This window comes from Bacillus rossius, chromosome 3, assembly GCF_032445375.1.
Source record: "Bacillus rossius redtenbacheri isolate Brsri chromosome 3, Brsri_v3, whole genome shotgun sequence".
Classification (NCBI taxonomy): Eukaryota; Metazoa; Arthropoda; class Insecta; order Phasmatodea; family Bacillidae; genus Bacillus; species Bacillus rossius.
In genome coordinates this window covers 68,700,340-68,718,395 of record NC_086332.1, presented here as the reverse complement: position 1 = coordinate 68,718,395, position 18,056 = coordinate 68,700,340, and the positions used below count along the sequence as shown (strand labels likewise).

Here is an 18,056-nt window from a genome sequence, read left to right as displayed (position 1 = left end):
TCAGCTTTCGTTGAGAAAATTCACACAGCAGTTCATATAATTTGCAGTGTTAAAAAAAATTGTTGGTGACTTAGGTTAACTATTTATGGATATATTATCTATTATCTGTGCCCCACAATTTCGGTTTAAAAAAAAAATATCTTCATGTTTGAATTGAAAAGTTCGATTGAAAGAGTTTGTTTGTTTGTTGTTTTTTTTTTTTTCAGATATATCTTTTTCTCTGGGGGGGGGGGGGGGGGGGTTATAATCGCCAAAAAGGGCCTTCGGTAGAACCACTCTCCCGAGCGTTAGGGCACGGCGTGAGTGAATGTCATCCCAGTTGGCACGGCCGCGTCCCTCCCCATGGCGACGCTACCCGGCGCCTGGTCCGTGCTCGGGCCGGCGCCCGTCGCCACGCTACCACCCTCTCCCTCTCCGTTCCTATTATTCTACTCATAATTTGACCGTGGGATTCACGTATCTTGGCAGATAGCTGGTGCGTTGTCGACTCACGTGGTTTGTAGTTATAGTTTCATATTTCATTACTAATGAAGTTTTTACATGTTTAGCGTCAATAAAAAAACTTATAATCAATTAAATAATAATTGTAAACGTGTTTTTGAAATGTTATTTGTAAACAAACATACGTGTCAGTGCTCGGGTTTTTTTTTGATAGGTTGAAAATTACAAGTCTATTGTAAGTAGAAACCAAAGTTGTGAAATAAGCTAAGGTCACGTTTAGAGTTAAGACAGCGGTAACGTTTTACAGTCGCTCTATATATATATATATATATATATATATATATATATATATATATATATATATATAGACACACACACACCTATATAATTTTGGGGCGTTAAAGGCTGTACCTGAAGTAATGGGAAGGAGAGGCCGACAAAATTATTTTCCCCCGGGCCCTTGGTGTTTCTCGATGTACCTGATAGTAGGTGGACTCTTTCCAACACACGTGCGGTTGGCAGGAGACGCTGCCGGCGTGGAGGACATATGGCGCCGCACGTGCTCTTCCGCCGCTGGGGTCCGTGGGGGCGAGCCGGGTCTACCGGGGGCCGGCTGCCGCACAAGGACACCCTCGCCCGGGTCTCCGCCCCGTGGAACACGTCTTCCCCTGAGGACACCGCTCGTCTCGTGGCGCGCACCACCGCCTGCGCTAACACGTTCAAACTCACACATCTCACATGAACTATAAAACTGATATAGTAGCTTACGCAATGGTGAATATAACACTGTAACGAACATGCGCTTTAATTTTTTTTTCTTTAGTAAATGGAGCAGAAATATCCATTTGTACATTCTCATGAAAATAACTATATAACTGCAAAATAATGTTCGCAGTTATACTGGGTTTACTTTCTTACCTGAGCATTTATGAGTTGTGTTGTCCCAGTACCTCCAATAGTTAAAGTTATTTGTAAACCGTTCCCTTACTAGTTTTCCAGTTTAAACTGTACACATTAATAAGCATAATAAAACTTAAAATATCAAATTATTAAATATTATATTATCTTTCCGATGTGCTTGAATGCAACATCAATTCAAATATAAAATTATGAAGAAATTTTCTTAATAAATACTCAGTATTATGAAGGTAAAGATTGCACCTCCATAGGAGTATAAATGACTAAAGCTAAATTCTTATTTTTTTTCTCTTTACTCTATACAACTTGACTTATTTGAATATGTTTATTCTCTATCTTTGTTTTCTTAACACCCATATGAAATTTTTTGTGTTATTTTAAGTTCTTTTAAGTTTTAAGTACCCAATTAAAATCACGTTTTCCACTTTATATCAAATTTGCGTAAGAACTTGTAAGAAAACTTATAATTTATTAATAGGCCCTGGATATAAAGATAGCTAGTTCATTCGGCTTCGGTTTTGATATTTAAAAAAAAGGCAGTCATGGGGACTGTCGACAGAAGTGAAAACTTAAAACTTTGTTTTTAAATGTGTGATATGACATTTCTACGTTAAATTGTTTTGGTGTTATATCACTAGCATGTCGGTGACACGAACCCATAAATTTTGCCACCTACCAAAAATCGCTCAACGCTGCTGAAGAAGTTTTCTCTTCAAAAAATTGAAAGTCGTTGATGGAAACCATAAGAAATTTTCGATTTAGAACGAAAGAGTACGTATAGCTATAATACTCCTATCCGCAACTATAAATGAAATTTTTTTTTTTTTTTCAGAATTTTATAGCAAGCTTTGACGTTAATAAAAGGTTGGAATGGTATTCCAATATTGAAGAGAGATTGCCGACAGGTTGAAATTTATTTTAAATCATTTTGTAAATCTCATCCTGCGATTAATTTAAATCGCACAATATTAGTTGACAACGAATTACTTCGAACATCAAGAATTCTACTAGATATTAATAACACCTGAAAATAACCCGAACAAGCAAACGTAGTTAACATACTGTATATTTGATTACTGACTCTGTTTGACATTTTCGATGATTTCAGCGGCTAAAGGTCGCTGGACGAAGAAGAGGTACGATGAGTTCCAGTCACGAGCCAAGCAAGTTCAAAGGAAGGGAGTTATTGATGGTCCGGAGAAGAAGCTGGAGAAGTTGGTGTCCACCCTTAAACCCGAGGTCCATCATCCACGGCGGCCGATCGAGATCCTGTCCCGTAGCGAGGAAGGATCGCCTAGCAGCGAGGAGCCATAGCAGAGGTGCAGCCAGCGTCTGAGGTCATCGGCGACGTCATCCGTTCGTGTCCACTGACAGCGGTTGGTTGTCAAAACGTCGCTTAGCGAATCGACCATTCATAGAATGTCCCACAGACTATTGACAGTTAGTTAAAGTAAAATATTTCCAAGACTCGTAACTAATCTTAAATTTTCCCCAAGTTCGTCGTCAACATTGTCTAATTATAGATAATTATTATTTTTAGTTATATTTTAATTTTTACCTGTCATCAGACTCTAGTTCAGATTGGATTATAAATTACCTTATAATTCGTAAAGCAACAATTTAGAATGTCAATTGCTAATTATCTTGTATCTTCCAAAAATGTAGTTTTATTTCCAGTGGTCCTTTGCTGCAACCACTGAGCTAATAAACTGGAAGTATTTTCTCAAATTGCCTATTTACATATTGAACTATACCTTTTGCTGTTGGTGAATCATTTATGCTTGAATATTTGAAATACACAAAATTAATTACTATTGGATCAATGCTGATTTTTTGCCAAACAAAAATATTCCCGTAGCACCTGGATCCATCTGTTTCGTTTATAAGGATTTGTGTTCATATCGGATAATACTACATTTAATCATGTTTATAAATATGGAGATATCTGACTGGTACAATGATACACTGATTAGTAATATATAAAAATATAGAAATTGTTTCAAAAAAGTTTCGTGACTATAATTCCAAATAGTTGGAGAATACACCAAACTTATTCCTTGTCTTGATTTAACGGCCATCACATTATGTAGAGAATAAGTGGTAAAACTATTTAACTATCTTTGTCTTGTAGTCACATTTTGAGAAATCACGTATTAAGTATATGTGTTGTAATTAACGAGGATTAACAAATAATTTATTAATTTAATGATATTTTTGTTTGTTTTTGTTTGTAAACCTTCAGCTATTAACTACCATAATTTAACTTTGCATCAAGTTAAAGGATAGATATTTAATCATCGTATTTATTACATTGTATGATGAGATGTTAGTTTCGGGTTTAAAGAATTCATTAGTTACCAACTATACTCTTTAATGGACACCCGCAGCGTTACAGTACTATCTCGAAAAACGCATTTTATATATGCGAAAATAACCATAGCCAAGTGTTGTACAAAGTTACAATATTTTCTTGTATTAGGTATTTCAAACTATTTCTTGGCAACAGGTTTCCAAATGAATCTTTTGTTATGTACATAATTCTTTTTTCTATTGTGATAACGAAAAACCTTCAGATACTTCCAGTTGTCCGTTTCTACTTTTTTCATTATTCACCTTCTCCCTCTCCATCAAACGCCCCACTCTCCCACTCCTAGGTTTTTCAATTTTTTTTCTTTTTTCTCTGATGAGTCATTGCCTTAGCTTACCCCACAGAGTGTAAAGAAGATTTGCTTTGAAAAATATTTGTTCATGTATGGTCATCAGATTTTTACAGATCATTTTATGGCCTATAACAATGGAGAAAGCAGATTCATCTAAAACTGTGAGCAGTCTCAAAAATATCTGAAGCTCGTCATACGCTTGCGGAAAATTGGGTATTAATAAAAAAAGAACATTTTTCTAGAATTCATACATTATCTCCATTTAAAAATATTTTAAATGTCGTTTACCTAGCTGATAGCTGAATATAAATTTAATGTTAGTTACTAACACCTGCACCTGCAAAGATTTATAATAATTAAATTATTGAGAGAATTTTATTTTTGTAACAGACGTAAACTATCAATCCTTTTAGTACCTTTGCAAAAGAAAAAATTAAAAGATGCATGAACGAGGATTATTCAGGCGTATTATAGCCATTTGCAACATTTTCTTCAATTCGAGATCTAATGATCTTCGCCTAAGAATGATGTAACGATCATTCCTCTGTACCTTGTGCCAACACATTCAGGGACTACGCGATATTCGGTTGCGTGAATTATAGTCCATACGTTTTCAAACTGTTCAAGCAGTATCAAAGTATTTTTAGGTGCATTTCTATTGGCGGGCTGAAACAATATGAATTCGCTAAAATCGATTTTGCCATGGTAATCAGATAGCTGATGTCGCCACAAGATATCAGATCATGTTGTCAATGTCTCGTATCTTATAGTTACTAACGAAAAACACATACCGGTGTTTAAAATCTGTTTAAAAAAAAAACAGTGTGAATTTTACATAGGTTTTGATACGAAAAAGCCTACTTTTATTATAAAATTAATTTTAACAAAATAAAAAGCCTTATTAAACCATTAAACTAAAATAACGAGCTTTATAATCACTTGGAACTAAAAATACCATCAATTATGACTTAAGCGAAACCCTTGGGTTTAAACCGGCGGTACGCTACTAAATATACTTAGGCAAGTAGCGTATAAATCGTCACCCCACACAAATTAGAAATGTTAGAAAAAATTTTAACTGTCCAATTGTTCAAATTTCCAAATTTTATAATGCCCAACTTTTAACATGTCTAGCTGTTTGAGTATCCAATCATAATCTCACATAACTTTCATCATGGAATATACTTTTATTATTTTATTTTTTGAAAAACCAATTTTTTGTTGTGTTAACTTGCAACATTTCCAAACGTTCAAATATTCATTTCTAATCTAGTCCAACCTAAACTTCGCGGCATTTTTATTTTTTTCCGAAACATAAAAATTGTTAATGTAATCTTGAAAGTGTAGATTTATATAAATTGCACGTGCTAATTTCTTAGATGTTCACGCTGTAACGGAATATTATTCCATCAGATAGACACTGGAATAGTTTCACTCTCGAGCAGTTGGATACACTAGCAGTTGATCATCGGGAAAGGTAGTACCTATTGGCTGGAGGAGAAGGAATAAGAGATATCAAAATTTCCTGCACTCAATTTTGGAAGTGGGGTTGACAGCTACCCTTCCAGACTCAAACATTTTGTCATTTAACGTGTAAAATGCGGACAGTTACTAAATATTATACCAGTTAAAATATATTAATGTCAATGAAAAATTACGTCATTATTTTTTTTTTTTTTCATAGAAAAATAAACATTTAATTTTCAATGATATATTGATATGATAATAATAATGATATATAATGATTATTTTTAAGATATAATTTCAACTCACAGTGTAGATTTTAAATTATAACTTCATTGGGAATGATACAAGTGAATTGAAATATTTGCATGTAAAAACGTGTTAACATTTAATTTTAAGTTTTTCAATTTACTTTTTTGTACACAAAAGATTGTTATGTTTTATCAATTATTTTTGTTTTCGCATTAAATATGTCATTTTGATTTGTTTGTTGTAAGTATCTAGTTCTGTTTTGAATTTGTTGTTAACTAAACATTTTCTTGGTGTGTTTTAAGTTAATAAAAATAATTTATCAATAAATTACGAAACAATTTTATGAACTAAGTGTCGTTTATAGTTTTCAAAATGGTTTCAGTTGGTGTAAAGGTGAGATCAGGAAACATTTGATATAAAATATAAACTGAAGCCTACTGCCTTGGTGGGGATGGAATGCAGGGTTGGTGAGATGATTGATGCTTGAGGTGGTTGTGTGGACTGGGAAATGGCGCCAGCTAGCGAGGAAAGGGAGAGGAACCTCGGGATAGGCTGCAGTGAACACGAGATGGTGAAGACCTCAGGGTCGTGACATCACCAGCGACAGTATCGTAGGCAGCGACGTAGTTTCCCGGTGAAGGTACCCTGCGTGTAGACTCCAATGACGCCGCTAACAACAAAACAAAGACGTAAGCAAAGTAAGAAGTCATGAACACATTGTCTCTAAGAGAGGCTAATGGAAGGGTCGACTATCGACCTTGCAACCTCTCGATTGTTCGTCGATACACTATTACGCTGTACTACAACCTACTGCCACTAGGTGTTTCACATCCAAACGCTATTTTTATTTCTGGATATACATACGTAAAAGGGGTTTTGTGATTTTTGACGAGTTGTAGGTATTTAAAAGAAAAGAAATCCAATAAGGTTACACTTTCGATGTTTGAAACCTTCAGATAATTGAACTTATTTTTGAACAAACTTTAAAGTGACTATGGAAATTTTAATAATAGATTGTGTGATGGTAAATCCAACGCTGTTTCAAATTGTTTTTTCCTAAGTATATTTAATATCATTAGCGTTTTGTACTGTAATTAGGGAAAAGTCAGAAAAATATCTCCTGAGTAAAAGAATTTTTTCAGAATTTACTAAAATGCATTTTGAACTGTAAAATTTATTTTCAAAATTTGACATAAGCGACAGAGACAGCAATAAGTGTATGCAGTGGTTTGTTTTTGTGTGGTAGAAAATTTCTCTTTACCTTTCGAACATGCTGAAATGATGTTTTCTGAATGTCTGTTACACTTAAGCATTTTTGATGGATTTGGGATTTTTATTTGATGTAATTTATTTGTCGCAATCAGTAATGTAAATTTGATTTCTTATAGTGCACAACCAAATATGAATTTGTGGTTTTTTGTTCGGCCTCGTTTTAAACCTAATGCGATTGTATGTCGTCTTCAGTGTTTCGCTTGAAGAAGGGCACACATTTCAGGTCCCGAAAATTCGTGAAGTCTTCAGTTGATTTCTTGTTAATATTCTTTATGTCTTCTGTAAATTAAAAAAGATAATTTTTGTTCTGTTAATTTTTTGTCCAAGTTTGCAACAATGATGTATTTACCGGTTTATGTTTTGTAATATTTCGTTGCTCGACAAGGTTGTATTGTCCATATGTATATTGATTTGAATTGTTGATTTTTGTGGGTGTTTTTCCTCTCTGTCCTTTGTTCGATAGCTATTTTTTCTGCTAAGGTCTCTGTCTTTCAAGGTTCGTGACTTTTTCTTTAATTTTTTTTATCCTATATGTTGGATATTTTGTTAACTAATGTAAGACAATAATAAGCGTTTATTTATTAATTATATAGCAGTAATACATGATCATTGCCACTAAAATATATGTTTATATAACATTAAAATATTGTATTTAACATTGAGACAATTGCCACTTTAAAACTTAGCTTTTCTGTAACAGCTTATTTGTCATAACAGGAAGTCAGTCATTTGGCATTGTAGTACCTTTTAGCTTCTCAAATTTTGGAAAGGAAGAAAAAATGGCTTAAAACTAGGGCATGCTGAGTCGTCAGTTAGCAAAGTAATGATTGAGGTTTTAAAGTATATGGAAAATTTGTTTCATTTTATTTGCCATTTGATAGCAAATAGTAGTTAAGATTTGTATAATCACAAAATGTAATGAAACCTTTTTTATAACCACTAGATATTGTTTGTTTGCGCCTTCATGACACTGATTAAATGTCAGGTCTATGAGATGGCGTCTAATTACTTGGATCCACCAATCGCCTCGTCACAAATTTGAATTTTCTCTCAACTATTAAGGTTGTATATACCGTTTTAGAAACTGTAAATGTACCTAAAACAAAAGTATATCCATGAATGGCCCGAATATACATTGACATGCTCGCCGTTTCGAAGAGGTTGAACTTTGACTTCCCCGAACACAAAATAAGGCGGTTTGTGTACACGAAAGCGCGATAATTTGTTAGACGCGCTAGACCTTGTCCTTTGAAACTGTTCATTCTTGAGCGCGCGAATGAGACTGGGTTATAGGGGTTATAGGATGCGTCACCATGGATGGAGCTTTAGCTACGTCAGCGAACGCGAGATTGTTTACAAACAAGCGCACCGAACAACACGAGGTTTTAACTCATCAACACAAAGCAAAAATAATTTTGTAAGAATGTTTTCGAAACCAGTTGCCAATATATATATATATATATATATATATATATATATATATATATATATTGTAAAAGAACAACAAAATGCTATTAAATTCTACAGCAAATTTATAGGGGAAATACAAAAAAAGAACTGCATTTCTACTAAGGTGTTTGAATGGTTTCAGTAACCTGTTATCATTCAGAAACTGGAAAAGTGTTAACATGTTATTTTTAATTAATTGTTTAACCCACCAGTAGTTTGTAAGATCTGTGGGCAATGTTTTTTAATGTCACCAGAATTATTTTTCAACTTCACAAAAGGGTCGCTCCCAGTAAGAAGGGTACTCACTCTCTCCTGGAAGCGGCCTTCTTGTCGGAAGTTGTTTTGGGGCCAGCTGATGGAGAACCGAATCCAAAATATTACATGGGAACAAGGGCCGTTATTTTGACGATGAGCCGGGACTCTGCCAACGACACCTGTTCTTGAAGAACTTGCTGCTTGCTGAGTGGTGCAGTCCTGGTGCTGGTGCTGATATGTCGGTAGTGCAGTCCATTGACTCGTGGTATGAGCACTTGCAGAAGATCTGCATTAATTAGTTAAGTACCCAGGGGCGCAAATCTGTAGGATTCGCAAGGGTGACCCACGGAAAAACTCATGGTTTGGGGAGAGCCTCGTGGCCCGAGAGTTTTGAGCGTGGGTATTAACCGACACAAGTCATCTCTGGGTATGGTCCTTGTATGATTGTATACCGCCCATATTTTGGCCTATATGCATTCAATAAACAGAAAACTTTAAAATATACAGGAAGTTTTCCGTAAAACGTATTTCCGAAGTTTACATTTATCCAAACCGTTCCACAGTCACGCTTTTGCAAGCGCAAGAGAGTCTTCCCCTGTGAGAGGCTTCTTAATCCCCCCCCCCTCCCCCCAGAATAAAGCCTATGAATGGGCCAATAAAAACATAATTTAACATCAAATCCCTAGAATTCAAGGGATTCGGTACTTGAGGAAAAAATTATTCGAGGAATAATATTATAAAGGAAATGAAGTAAATTAAATAATTCAGCACTCATAACCACTGAAGTTTACTGATTCATTTTTTTTCGTGCCTATCCTGTAACCATTCTACAAGATAATTTACTTTTCATACGTACTTATATCAATATAATTACAATGTGTACTGATTGTGAATACTTAGTTTGTGAAACAGCCATTTAAAGGTAGAATGTTTCAACACCGTAGTTAATATTTTTCATTTATTGTACATTATTTTATTTTTTACCCTAGACACCTAGATTCGGATTCAAGGGGTATACTCATAGTACTCTCTGGGATTCGAATTCGAGATTTGTATTCGAAAAAAATTGGGTTTGACCCAGCACTAGTATTAATACAATTTAGTGAAATACTACTGTTATTTTACTTGTAATTGTACCAAATACGCAGTTTACAAATAGTATTTTTCTAACTTTATAAATATTTGTACTTTTCCAAAAAAAAACCTTCAGTTACAATTACAATTTTTTTTTACTTAGTATGTTTCCTAAAGGAAGCTGTCTTGCGTGAGTCAGAAATTTTTTAACAGACGTTATTCAGGAAGCTCATTCATTTCGATGTGGTGCTTATATGTAACTGTGGGAATTTAATAACATTAAAATATATTTATTTGTTGACTTTAATATATTAAAATTAATGCAATTAATATTTTAGTTTTCGATTTATTACCTTTCGTAATTATGTTACAGGGCAAAATACCAGTTACGAAACATGTATCAAAGTTGCATCCGAACTAACTCAAACATATTTTTTCATTGTGTGGAAACGTTTATTGACTAATTTTATTCACGAATAGCTTCAACATTATCTATTTTCAATCATATATTCCCAAGCTATTCAAAGTGTTTTACCATGCAGAAATAATTTGTTTTTTTCAATCAGGCGACTACAAATTTATAAATAACGACACGATTTCAGAACAACTGACTTATGAACATTTTAAAACTATAGGCCCCATGTGTGATAAAATCTGCACTGTAATTAGTGGCTTTTTTTGTTTCTAAGTTAGTGGAGACTTCAACCACATGTAATCATCGAATGAAATAGTGAGAGCTTGGCCCTAAACAGGTATGCTTCGTATGCTTTAAGCAGCATCACGTGACAGTTCCCAAGAAGCGCTGCGGATATGTACCTTTGTATTACCCTGAAGTTTGAGTTGCGCAACAAGCGGCTGCTGGCCGCGTGCTACCACGCACGTACTCTAATGTTGTTGTCTTAGCCGCGTCACGCCTAATATCGGAGCACGTGATCTCGGTAACGTCATTTATTGCACCTTGCGCCCGCACAACAGTGGTTCTCAAATTTTTAGGGCCAAATAATTTAAAATATTACTTTTAATTTTTTTTTTTTTTTTTTTTTTTTTTTGCATTTTCTGAGATAAGATCAAGTTCATGGTAGTTAGTAAACATGGCATCTTTATTTTACAATTAGAATACTTGTGAATATATATTTTTATATTTATTTACATATGATGGCACAGAGCAATTTATTTTAATCTGTGGTATATAATGTCGTAGCTAATGTATATATATATTTTTTCAAATCGTTTTAATCTGTTTTTAAGGGTGGAGATAGAGGAACAGAAATAATACCACATTGGTTTCATTTATTTTTAAGCCATAACTTAATTTTACCATTTAGTATTTAAAAATAGGTTTCGTTGAAGCATAAAGCATACATTTTAGAAATACCTTAAATAAATAGTGTCTTTTTTTAGTATTTAATTAGTTTTCGAGAATGACTAAAACTATAATAATATTGTCGAAAACTCTATTTTTTTAATCTCAGAAAATCTCAGTCAGTTTTACAGCATTAATATTATTAAAATTATGATGGTATCTTTCATTCCATGTGCATACCCCTAACACGTGCGCATGACTGTGGGGTTACTTACAAACATATTTACACCTATATATTCAGTTTACTTATTCACCCCTCGCACCAAACAACGCTCGCTAGTTGCAAATAGTTCGCGGGACACACATTATGAACAGCAGCCACAGAATGTAACACGTCAAATTTGAACGCAGGGCTCGTAACTTAGGCTGTTCCACGCTTAGATTACCACGTGTGTGGAATGACCATTCATTAGCTTGAAGTTCTCTTAAGGTCCCAAACCGTGACGAACATATATGTCTGTAAAATAAAATAAAATAAAATAAAATTTTGCAATTTAACTGACCCGAAAGTGAAAACGGTGTTTAAAATATTGTGAAATTTTGTAAGGTGCTCTCCGTGCACTTAAAAGGTAAGTTAAATATATTTGCAAATAAATTATTAGTATCAGTGAATTAGCTCACTTAGTACAACATGGCTGTATTGGTAATATTTTTAGTTCAATTAAAACAACTTAAAAGTTGTCGAGGTTAAAAAATTTAGACCAATTTTTATCATGGCTCCAACAAGAAAACGGCAATATTTTCACTTTTTTTATTTCATGTACCTAATAGGTTATAATATGTATTTAAATAAAAATATATATGAACGAGTCTTTCAGTACACTTCAGTGATATGTAAACATCGAACCACGGTAACGAGCAAATTCGTGTGTTCTAATGTTGTTCATGTAGCAAATAAACTTATAACACGCAACTCGAACACGAAATTTAACATATAAATCTTTAAAATATTGCATAACGTCATACATTAAATGATATATTAAATAATCGCTTTTCAAGAAACAACATTTTTTGAACGCGAATCACACACGTACTTACTGCGCCTACCACTACAATTCTCTGTCTGAATCGTAAACGTTGCTTGCCACCATCACACGCAGAAAGCAGCGCGAAGACTCCGGAAAATTTAAATTATTAGAAACGACTCCGTTAAAAGTGAAAAATATTTGAAAAAATTATAATCCCCAGCTTTGGACCTGATTTTCTGGTAGGAATTTTATTAAAATACTGCCCATCTTATTAAAATTCACTAAACAGTTAATACCATGAAGATTTTGCACATGTTAGAAGTTATACTTTTATGGCATTACTAAAATATATAACTGAAACATTTTAAAACACATAAAATAACATAAAGTATATGTTTGTATATTTTTTTGTTAAAATAACTGAAATCAATATGTAAATACTACCTACAAACAAACGTTAAACGTATTGAGCTGATTCGACATTATTATCAAATAATGTTATTATATTATAATGTCACTAACGAAGTAAAAAATTGTTTTTTCATTGATGACCTCGTCCTTTCAGGTCAACAAGCGCACACTCTACCACTCTGCTTCTAAGCCTATTGAGAACTTATCAGGAGAATATGTATTGTCATAATTTTATTCTAATTACTTTTTACTATGACTGTTTTGGTTTACCATATATATTTATATGCGTATGGTATGTATTTTTATATTTACGAAAGTGACTATATATGTGTTTATGTTGCTACTCATGGGTCCGCCATCTTGTTTACACATTTCCGTTCATCATATTCCGTTCCATTTTCACCAAATACTTCAACTAAATATAATTTACCGAGAGCTAATATGTTTATGCATCCAAATTCTAAGTTTACTTTTATTCAAAACACTTTACAAGTTAAGTGAAAAAACATATTAATGAAACGGAACCCTCGATGAGCGATTCCAATTCACAAGTTCCTGGATTATTAATTTTCTAATGGGGATAGTGTTTGACAATGTTTAATAGTTTTAGCTTTTAGCTCACATATAGCATAAGAGTGGCATATTCCTGAGTAAAACCGCCGGACAGCACCATTTTTTTCCAAATGGCTAGCTTGCCAGTGACCGCATGATAAGAGTTTGGTGAAAGTCATTTTTAATGTAATGTTGCAAAAATTTTCACTCATTTACTCTGATTCTAGAGCTATACTAACTCAAGTGAGAAATGCATTGTGATACCCTAACAGTCAAGAGCATATTATCTTTGAAAGATTTGTGCAATGGGTGTGCATGATTTGATGTAAGCTTCTGGACAAACGCCATTGCTAAGAACTTTTTCTGTAGAAGAAAACTAAAAAATACCCAATAGACAAAAACACAAATTAAGCAAACAATTGCTGTTGTCAACGGGATATAAACAGCACATAATATTAAATAACAGGAATATGGTCAACAAACAAAGAAAAACAAAGAAAATGGACTAAGAGAACGAAAAAAAACACAAATGATGACAGCACAAAAATATAGAAATAAAAAAATTCAGCACAACAGTTGAAACGAGACAAAAACACGACAAAACGAAAAGACAAAACAAACACAATAGTTTTCCAAAACAGAAACAAGCGACGTTTCGGGAACTGCTATCTGCTCCCGAAACGTCGCTTGTTTCTGTTTTGGAAAACTATTGTGTTGTTTCGTCTTTTCGTTTTGTCGTGTTTTTGTCTCGTTTCAAGTGTTGTGCTGAAATTTTTTTGGATTCAATATTTTTGTGCTGTATTCATTTGTGGTGGTTTTTTTTCATTCTCTTCTGTTTTGGAAAACTATTGTGTTTTTTTCGTATTTTCGTTTAGTCGTGTTTTTGTCTCGTTTCAACTGTAGTGCTGAATTTTTTTTTATTTCTATATTTTTGTGCTGTCATCATTTGTGGGAGTGTTTTCGTTCTCTTAGTCCATTTTCTTTGTTTTTCTTTGTTTGTTGACTATATTCCTGTTATGGAATATTATGTGGTGTTTATATCCTGTTGACAACAGTAATTTTTTGCTTAGTTTGTGTTTTTGTCTTTTGGGTATATTTAGTTTTCTTCTACAGAAAAAGTGCTTAGCAATGGCGTATGTCCAAAAGCTTATATCAAGTCAGTCAAGAGCATCTGATAAGAGTTTTACCTTTAGAAAAAGCATAAAAACAGCCAACGACTAAACCAATAAAAATGTCAAACATCTCCTTCCTTTCGTGTTAGTTTCTTGATTATTATTTTTCCATTTTACAAAATAAAGGTTTTAAATTATAACATTTTTTTTTATTTTAGCATATTGTGAACATTTTAAGATAACTACGAAAATCTTCATTGATATATGATACTAAACTATTGGTTTATATGAAACATTCATAATAAAAAATATTATTGTACTTAAGCACACGTATGCAATATCATCATGGTGCAGTCAAGTTCAACCGCATAATAAATTCGTGCTAAACATGATGTTATATTGGTAATTTGTTCGAAATTTTGTATGTGTGTTCTATCCTTATTTATATACATAGTTTTCAAAATTTTCAAGCTATTTAGAAGTTTAAAATCATTCAATAAACTAATCATCATCGAATTTTCTTTTGCTGGTGGTTAATTGTTTGGTAAGTAGGATTTTGGACATTTATGCACATACGAAATGAAGAGCATAGACGAACTACTGCTTGGTATATATTGCCAATTAGCAAATTACACAAACATCGAAACATTAAAACAAAAAATATGGTATTCGTCCCTTGTAAGACTTATACCACTTATAATATGCTTTTACACTTCCTTGATGCTTATTATCAAGATTCGATAACACTACGGCCTGTTAAAGAAAAATCAATTGCAATGCCCAACAAAAATTTATATTCTTAAAAATCGAGGAATGATGATACTTTCAAAGTAATTTTTCTTTTCAAATTTGTGTCGTCTTACCATTTCGTGTTATACATGTATGTGTGTACGTTTTTACTAGCGTTTTGATTCCACTAACTTTATCTTGAGCAAAGTAGAGAAATATATCATGGAGCAAGAGAGCTAGCACTAATTACATATGTGAAGCTCACGTCTAATACTACAATCGTCCCCTGCATGTACAACAAATAAACTGACTTTAGGTAGCCTTTGAGCCGCTCACCGAGTAACCACGAGAATTTTATTGTAAACCATATAATTATTTGGTTCTTTTATAGAGAGAAATGCATACTACAACACAGCCCTCTATATATTCAAATTGTAGAATTTTTAATAGTATTCGTAGTCACAGCAAAATATTATATTATGATACAGTATTGAAAGAGGCGTAAATTTGAAAAGTAGCCTGCAAATTTGTGCTACTTTAAGCGAACTACATTTACAGGCAGACGTTTTATGAATAGGGCCATGAAAATTTCGCGAAAAGATCCCGAGAGTAGCTGGAAGTTAAAACACTGTAGCATCGTCTGTGTTTCGTGATTGGGTGAGTTACTTTGAGGTGCATGTCGATTGTTACAACAACCAATTACAAAAATTCAGTGTGGAAGCAAACTCGTCCTTAGTGGTTCGTGCAAACAAGGCAACGACTTCTCTCGCAGACGACCGCCAATCACAAGGATAAAACCGCTGGTGTGGATGTACCTTGTTGCAGTCTAGTAGGCGTTCAGATTTTTTCGCGAAAATTTCCTGCCCCTTTTTATGAAGTATGAACAAACGTTTGCGCAACTGGATTGCTAGCCACAAAAAAAAAAAACAAATATCTAAAAGTTTGAATAAGGACTTATTATATTTTTGTTTGAAATAATATAGTAGTAAGGATTTTAAGTCTTACACGCAAGAGCACAATGACTTGGTCATTGCCTAATACCCTTGCCTCACCATCATAACGGCAGCGCAGTTGAAGTAAACAAAGGCCGGGTTTATAAACCACGCAAGGAACTCAACGTGCACCAAAGCAACGGGCAAGCAACCCAAGAAAATTACGGTTGTTTATAAAGCACGAATGTCGCAAGACTATAACATAGGGGTCACCAATTAGTTTCGCTCTGGGTTCGTTTTAAGAAATGAAGTGACCCTCGTGGTCCGCACAACATTTTATAGAAAAATTGGTTGTCTGTAAAGTCAGTTCACGGACGATAGTTTAACGTGACAACTTCATAACAAAACATTGATGAAATGATTGCATACTTTTATGAAGAAAAATTTGAATCATTTTTATTTTATTAATAAAAGAAAAAATACTTGAAATTATACTAGTAATCAGAAATTTAAAAGTCAAGAATAATTAACCTTTATTGCCGAAATTGTTGTTGTAATAAGCAATGAAAACCACATTAACTTTTCACTTCACTTTATAAACAGTCGACGAAACAGTTCACGTCTAGATGTTTAAAAACTGGCATTTAGCTATAAAGTTTAAATATAATTATGAACAAGTTTTCATATAAATAAACTGTAATCAAATATCTATCATAAATTGTATGAATCACAATAATTTTTTAGTCAATTGTAACATAACCTATTATTTCTGCACTCGCCGACAGATGCTACTTTTTTTAATAATAAAAGAATGAATACTTGAAATTATACTAGCAAACAGATTTTTAAAATTCAAGAATAATTAACCTTTATTGCCGAAATTGTTGTAATAAGTAATGAAAACCATATTAACTTTTCGTTTAAATATAATTATGAACAGGTTTTCATATAAATAAACTGTAATCAAATATCTAACATAACCTATTATCACTGCACTCGCCGACAGATGCTACTTTTTTTAATAATAAAATAATATATACTTGAAATTATACTAGTAATCAGATTTTTAAAATGCAAAAATAATTTACCTTTATTGCCGAAATTGTTGTTGTAATAAGCAATGAAAACCAGAGATTAAAATCCGTCCAGAATATTTTTGTTTTTATGTCTTCCAGTGCTCAAAATGATATGCAATTTGTGGCTCCGGCCACGAAATTTTATTTATAATTTTTTAATAATAACGCCCCTTGCGATAAACAAAGGAAAAAATGTATTAAGGAGTGCCTGGTTCCCGCGATAGCGGATAGATATCGCGATTCATTCGGTTCGCGTCCGTCACCGTATATGGCAGCACGGTAGGTTAATAATATTTCGTTTTTATAACACGATTTTATAACAAATACGCATCCCAAATACACCAAACTTATTTATAATGTGTTACAATATTGTTTGAAACATTGTGCAAAAGATCCCGGGTGTAATTTGAATTATTATGTGTAACTGTAAAACACCATTGTTCGTTAAAAACGTATTTGAATATTCAACATTACTTTTAAATAACCGTTCCGATTGTGCTGAAAATCGGTGGACGATCGTTAAATTATATAATATTAATAATTCAAACGACTAAAAATATGATTCAAAAGTCAAATCAATTGTTGTTCCAATCGAGTGGAAGAGAGATGCCACGCATGCGTACAATGAGCATAACAGGACACATCCGTAGTGGGACATCAGTAGTGGGACAATGTGCGTTACGGGACACTTTTTCATGCGTGCAGCCGGCGTTCATCGATTTATTAGACGTTGTCACGTCAAAAAAATATTTATTAAACTAATGTAATTAAATAAATAACAAAGGTATTTTTTTACATATCAATGAGAAAAATGACATTTTTTGTTGCGGACTATTTGTCGGAAGTTTGGAGTAAAATTGGTGCAAGCTATTGACATTAAATCCTGGAGATGTTCATCAGTAAGTCGAGATCGAAAATTATTCTTAATTAAGTTCATCTTCGAAAATGCTGCTTCACAATTATATGTTGGCCCAAACAAAGTACGAAGTTTCAAAGCTATTTTTTTGTAGTTCTGGATATTTATTACCACACACAAATTTTATCCAGAACTCTTCATTTTAAACTTCCGCATGTTTGTGTTTTAAAACTGTGTTTTCTTGTAAATCGATCATTTCCATCTGCAGAGTA

The 18,056-nt window shown here is 33.3% G+C and overlaps 1 protein-coding gene across 1 annotated transcript in view; it reads right to left on the bottom strand.

Annotated features, from left to right (window-relative positions):
- The window catches only part of LOC134531456 (uncharacterized), a 32,244-nt gene that overhangs the window by 1,654 nt on the left and 12,534 nt on the right, over positions 1-18,056 (bottom strand). The window contains exon 2 of the mRNA XM_063367167.1: positions 921-1,146. Coding sequence (XP_063223237.1) covers positions 921-1,146 — 226 coding nt within the window. The remainder of the gene's footprint in view (positions 1-920; positions 1,147-18,056) is intronic.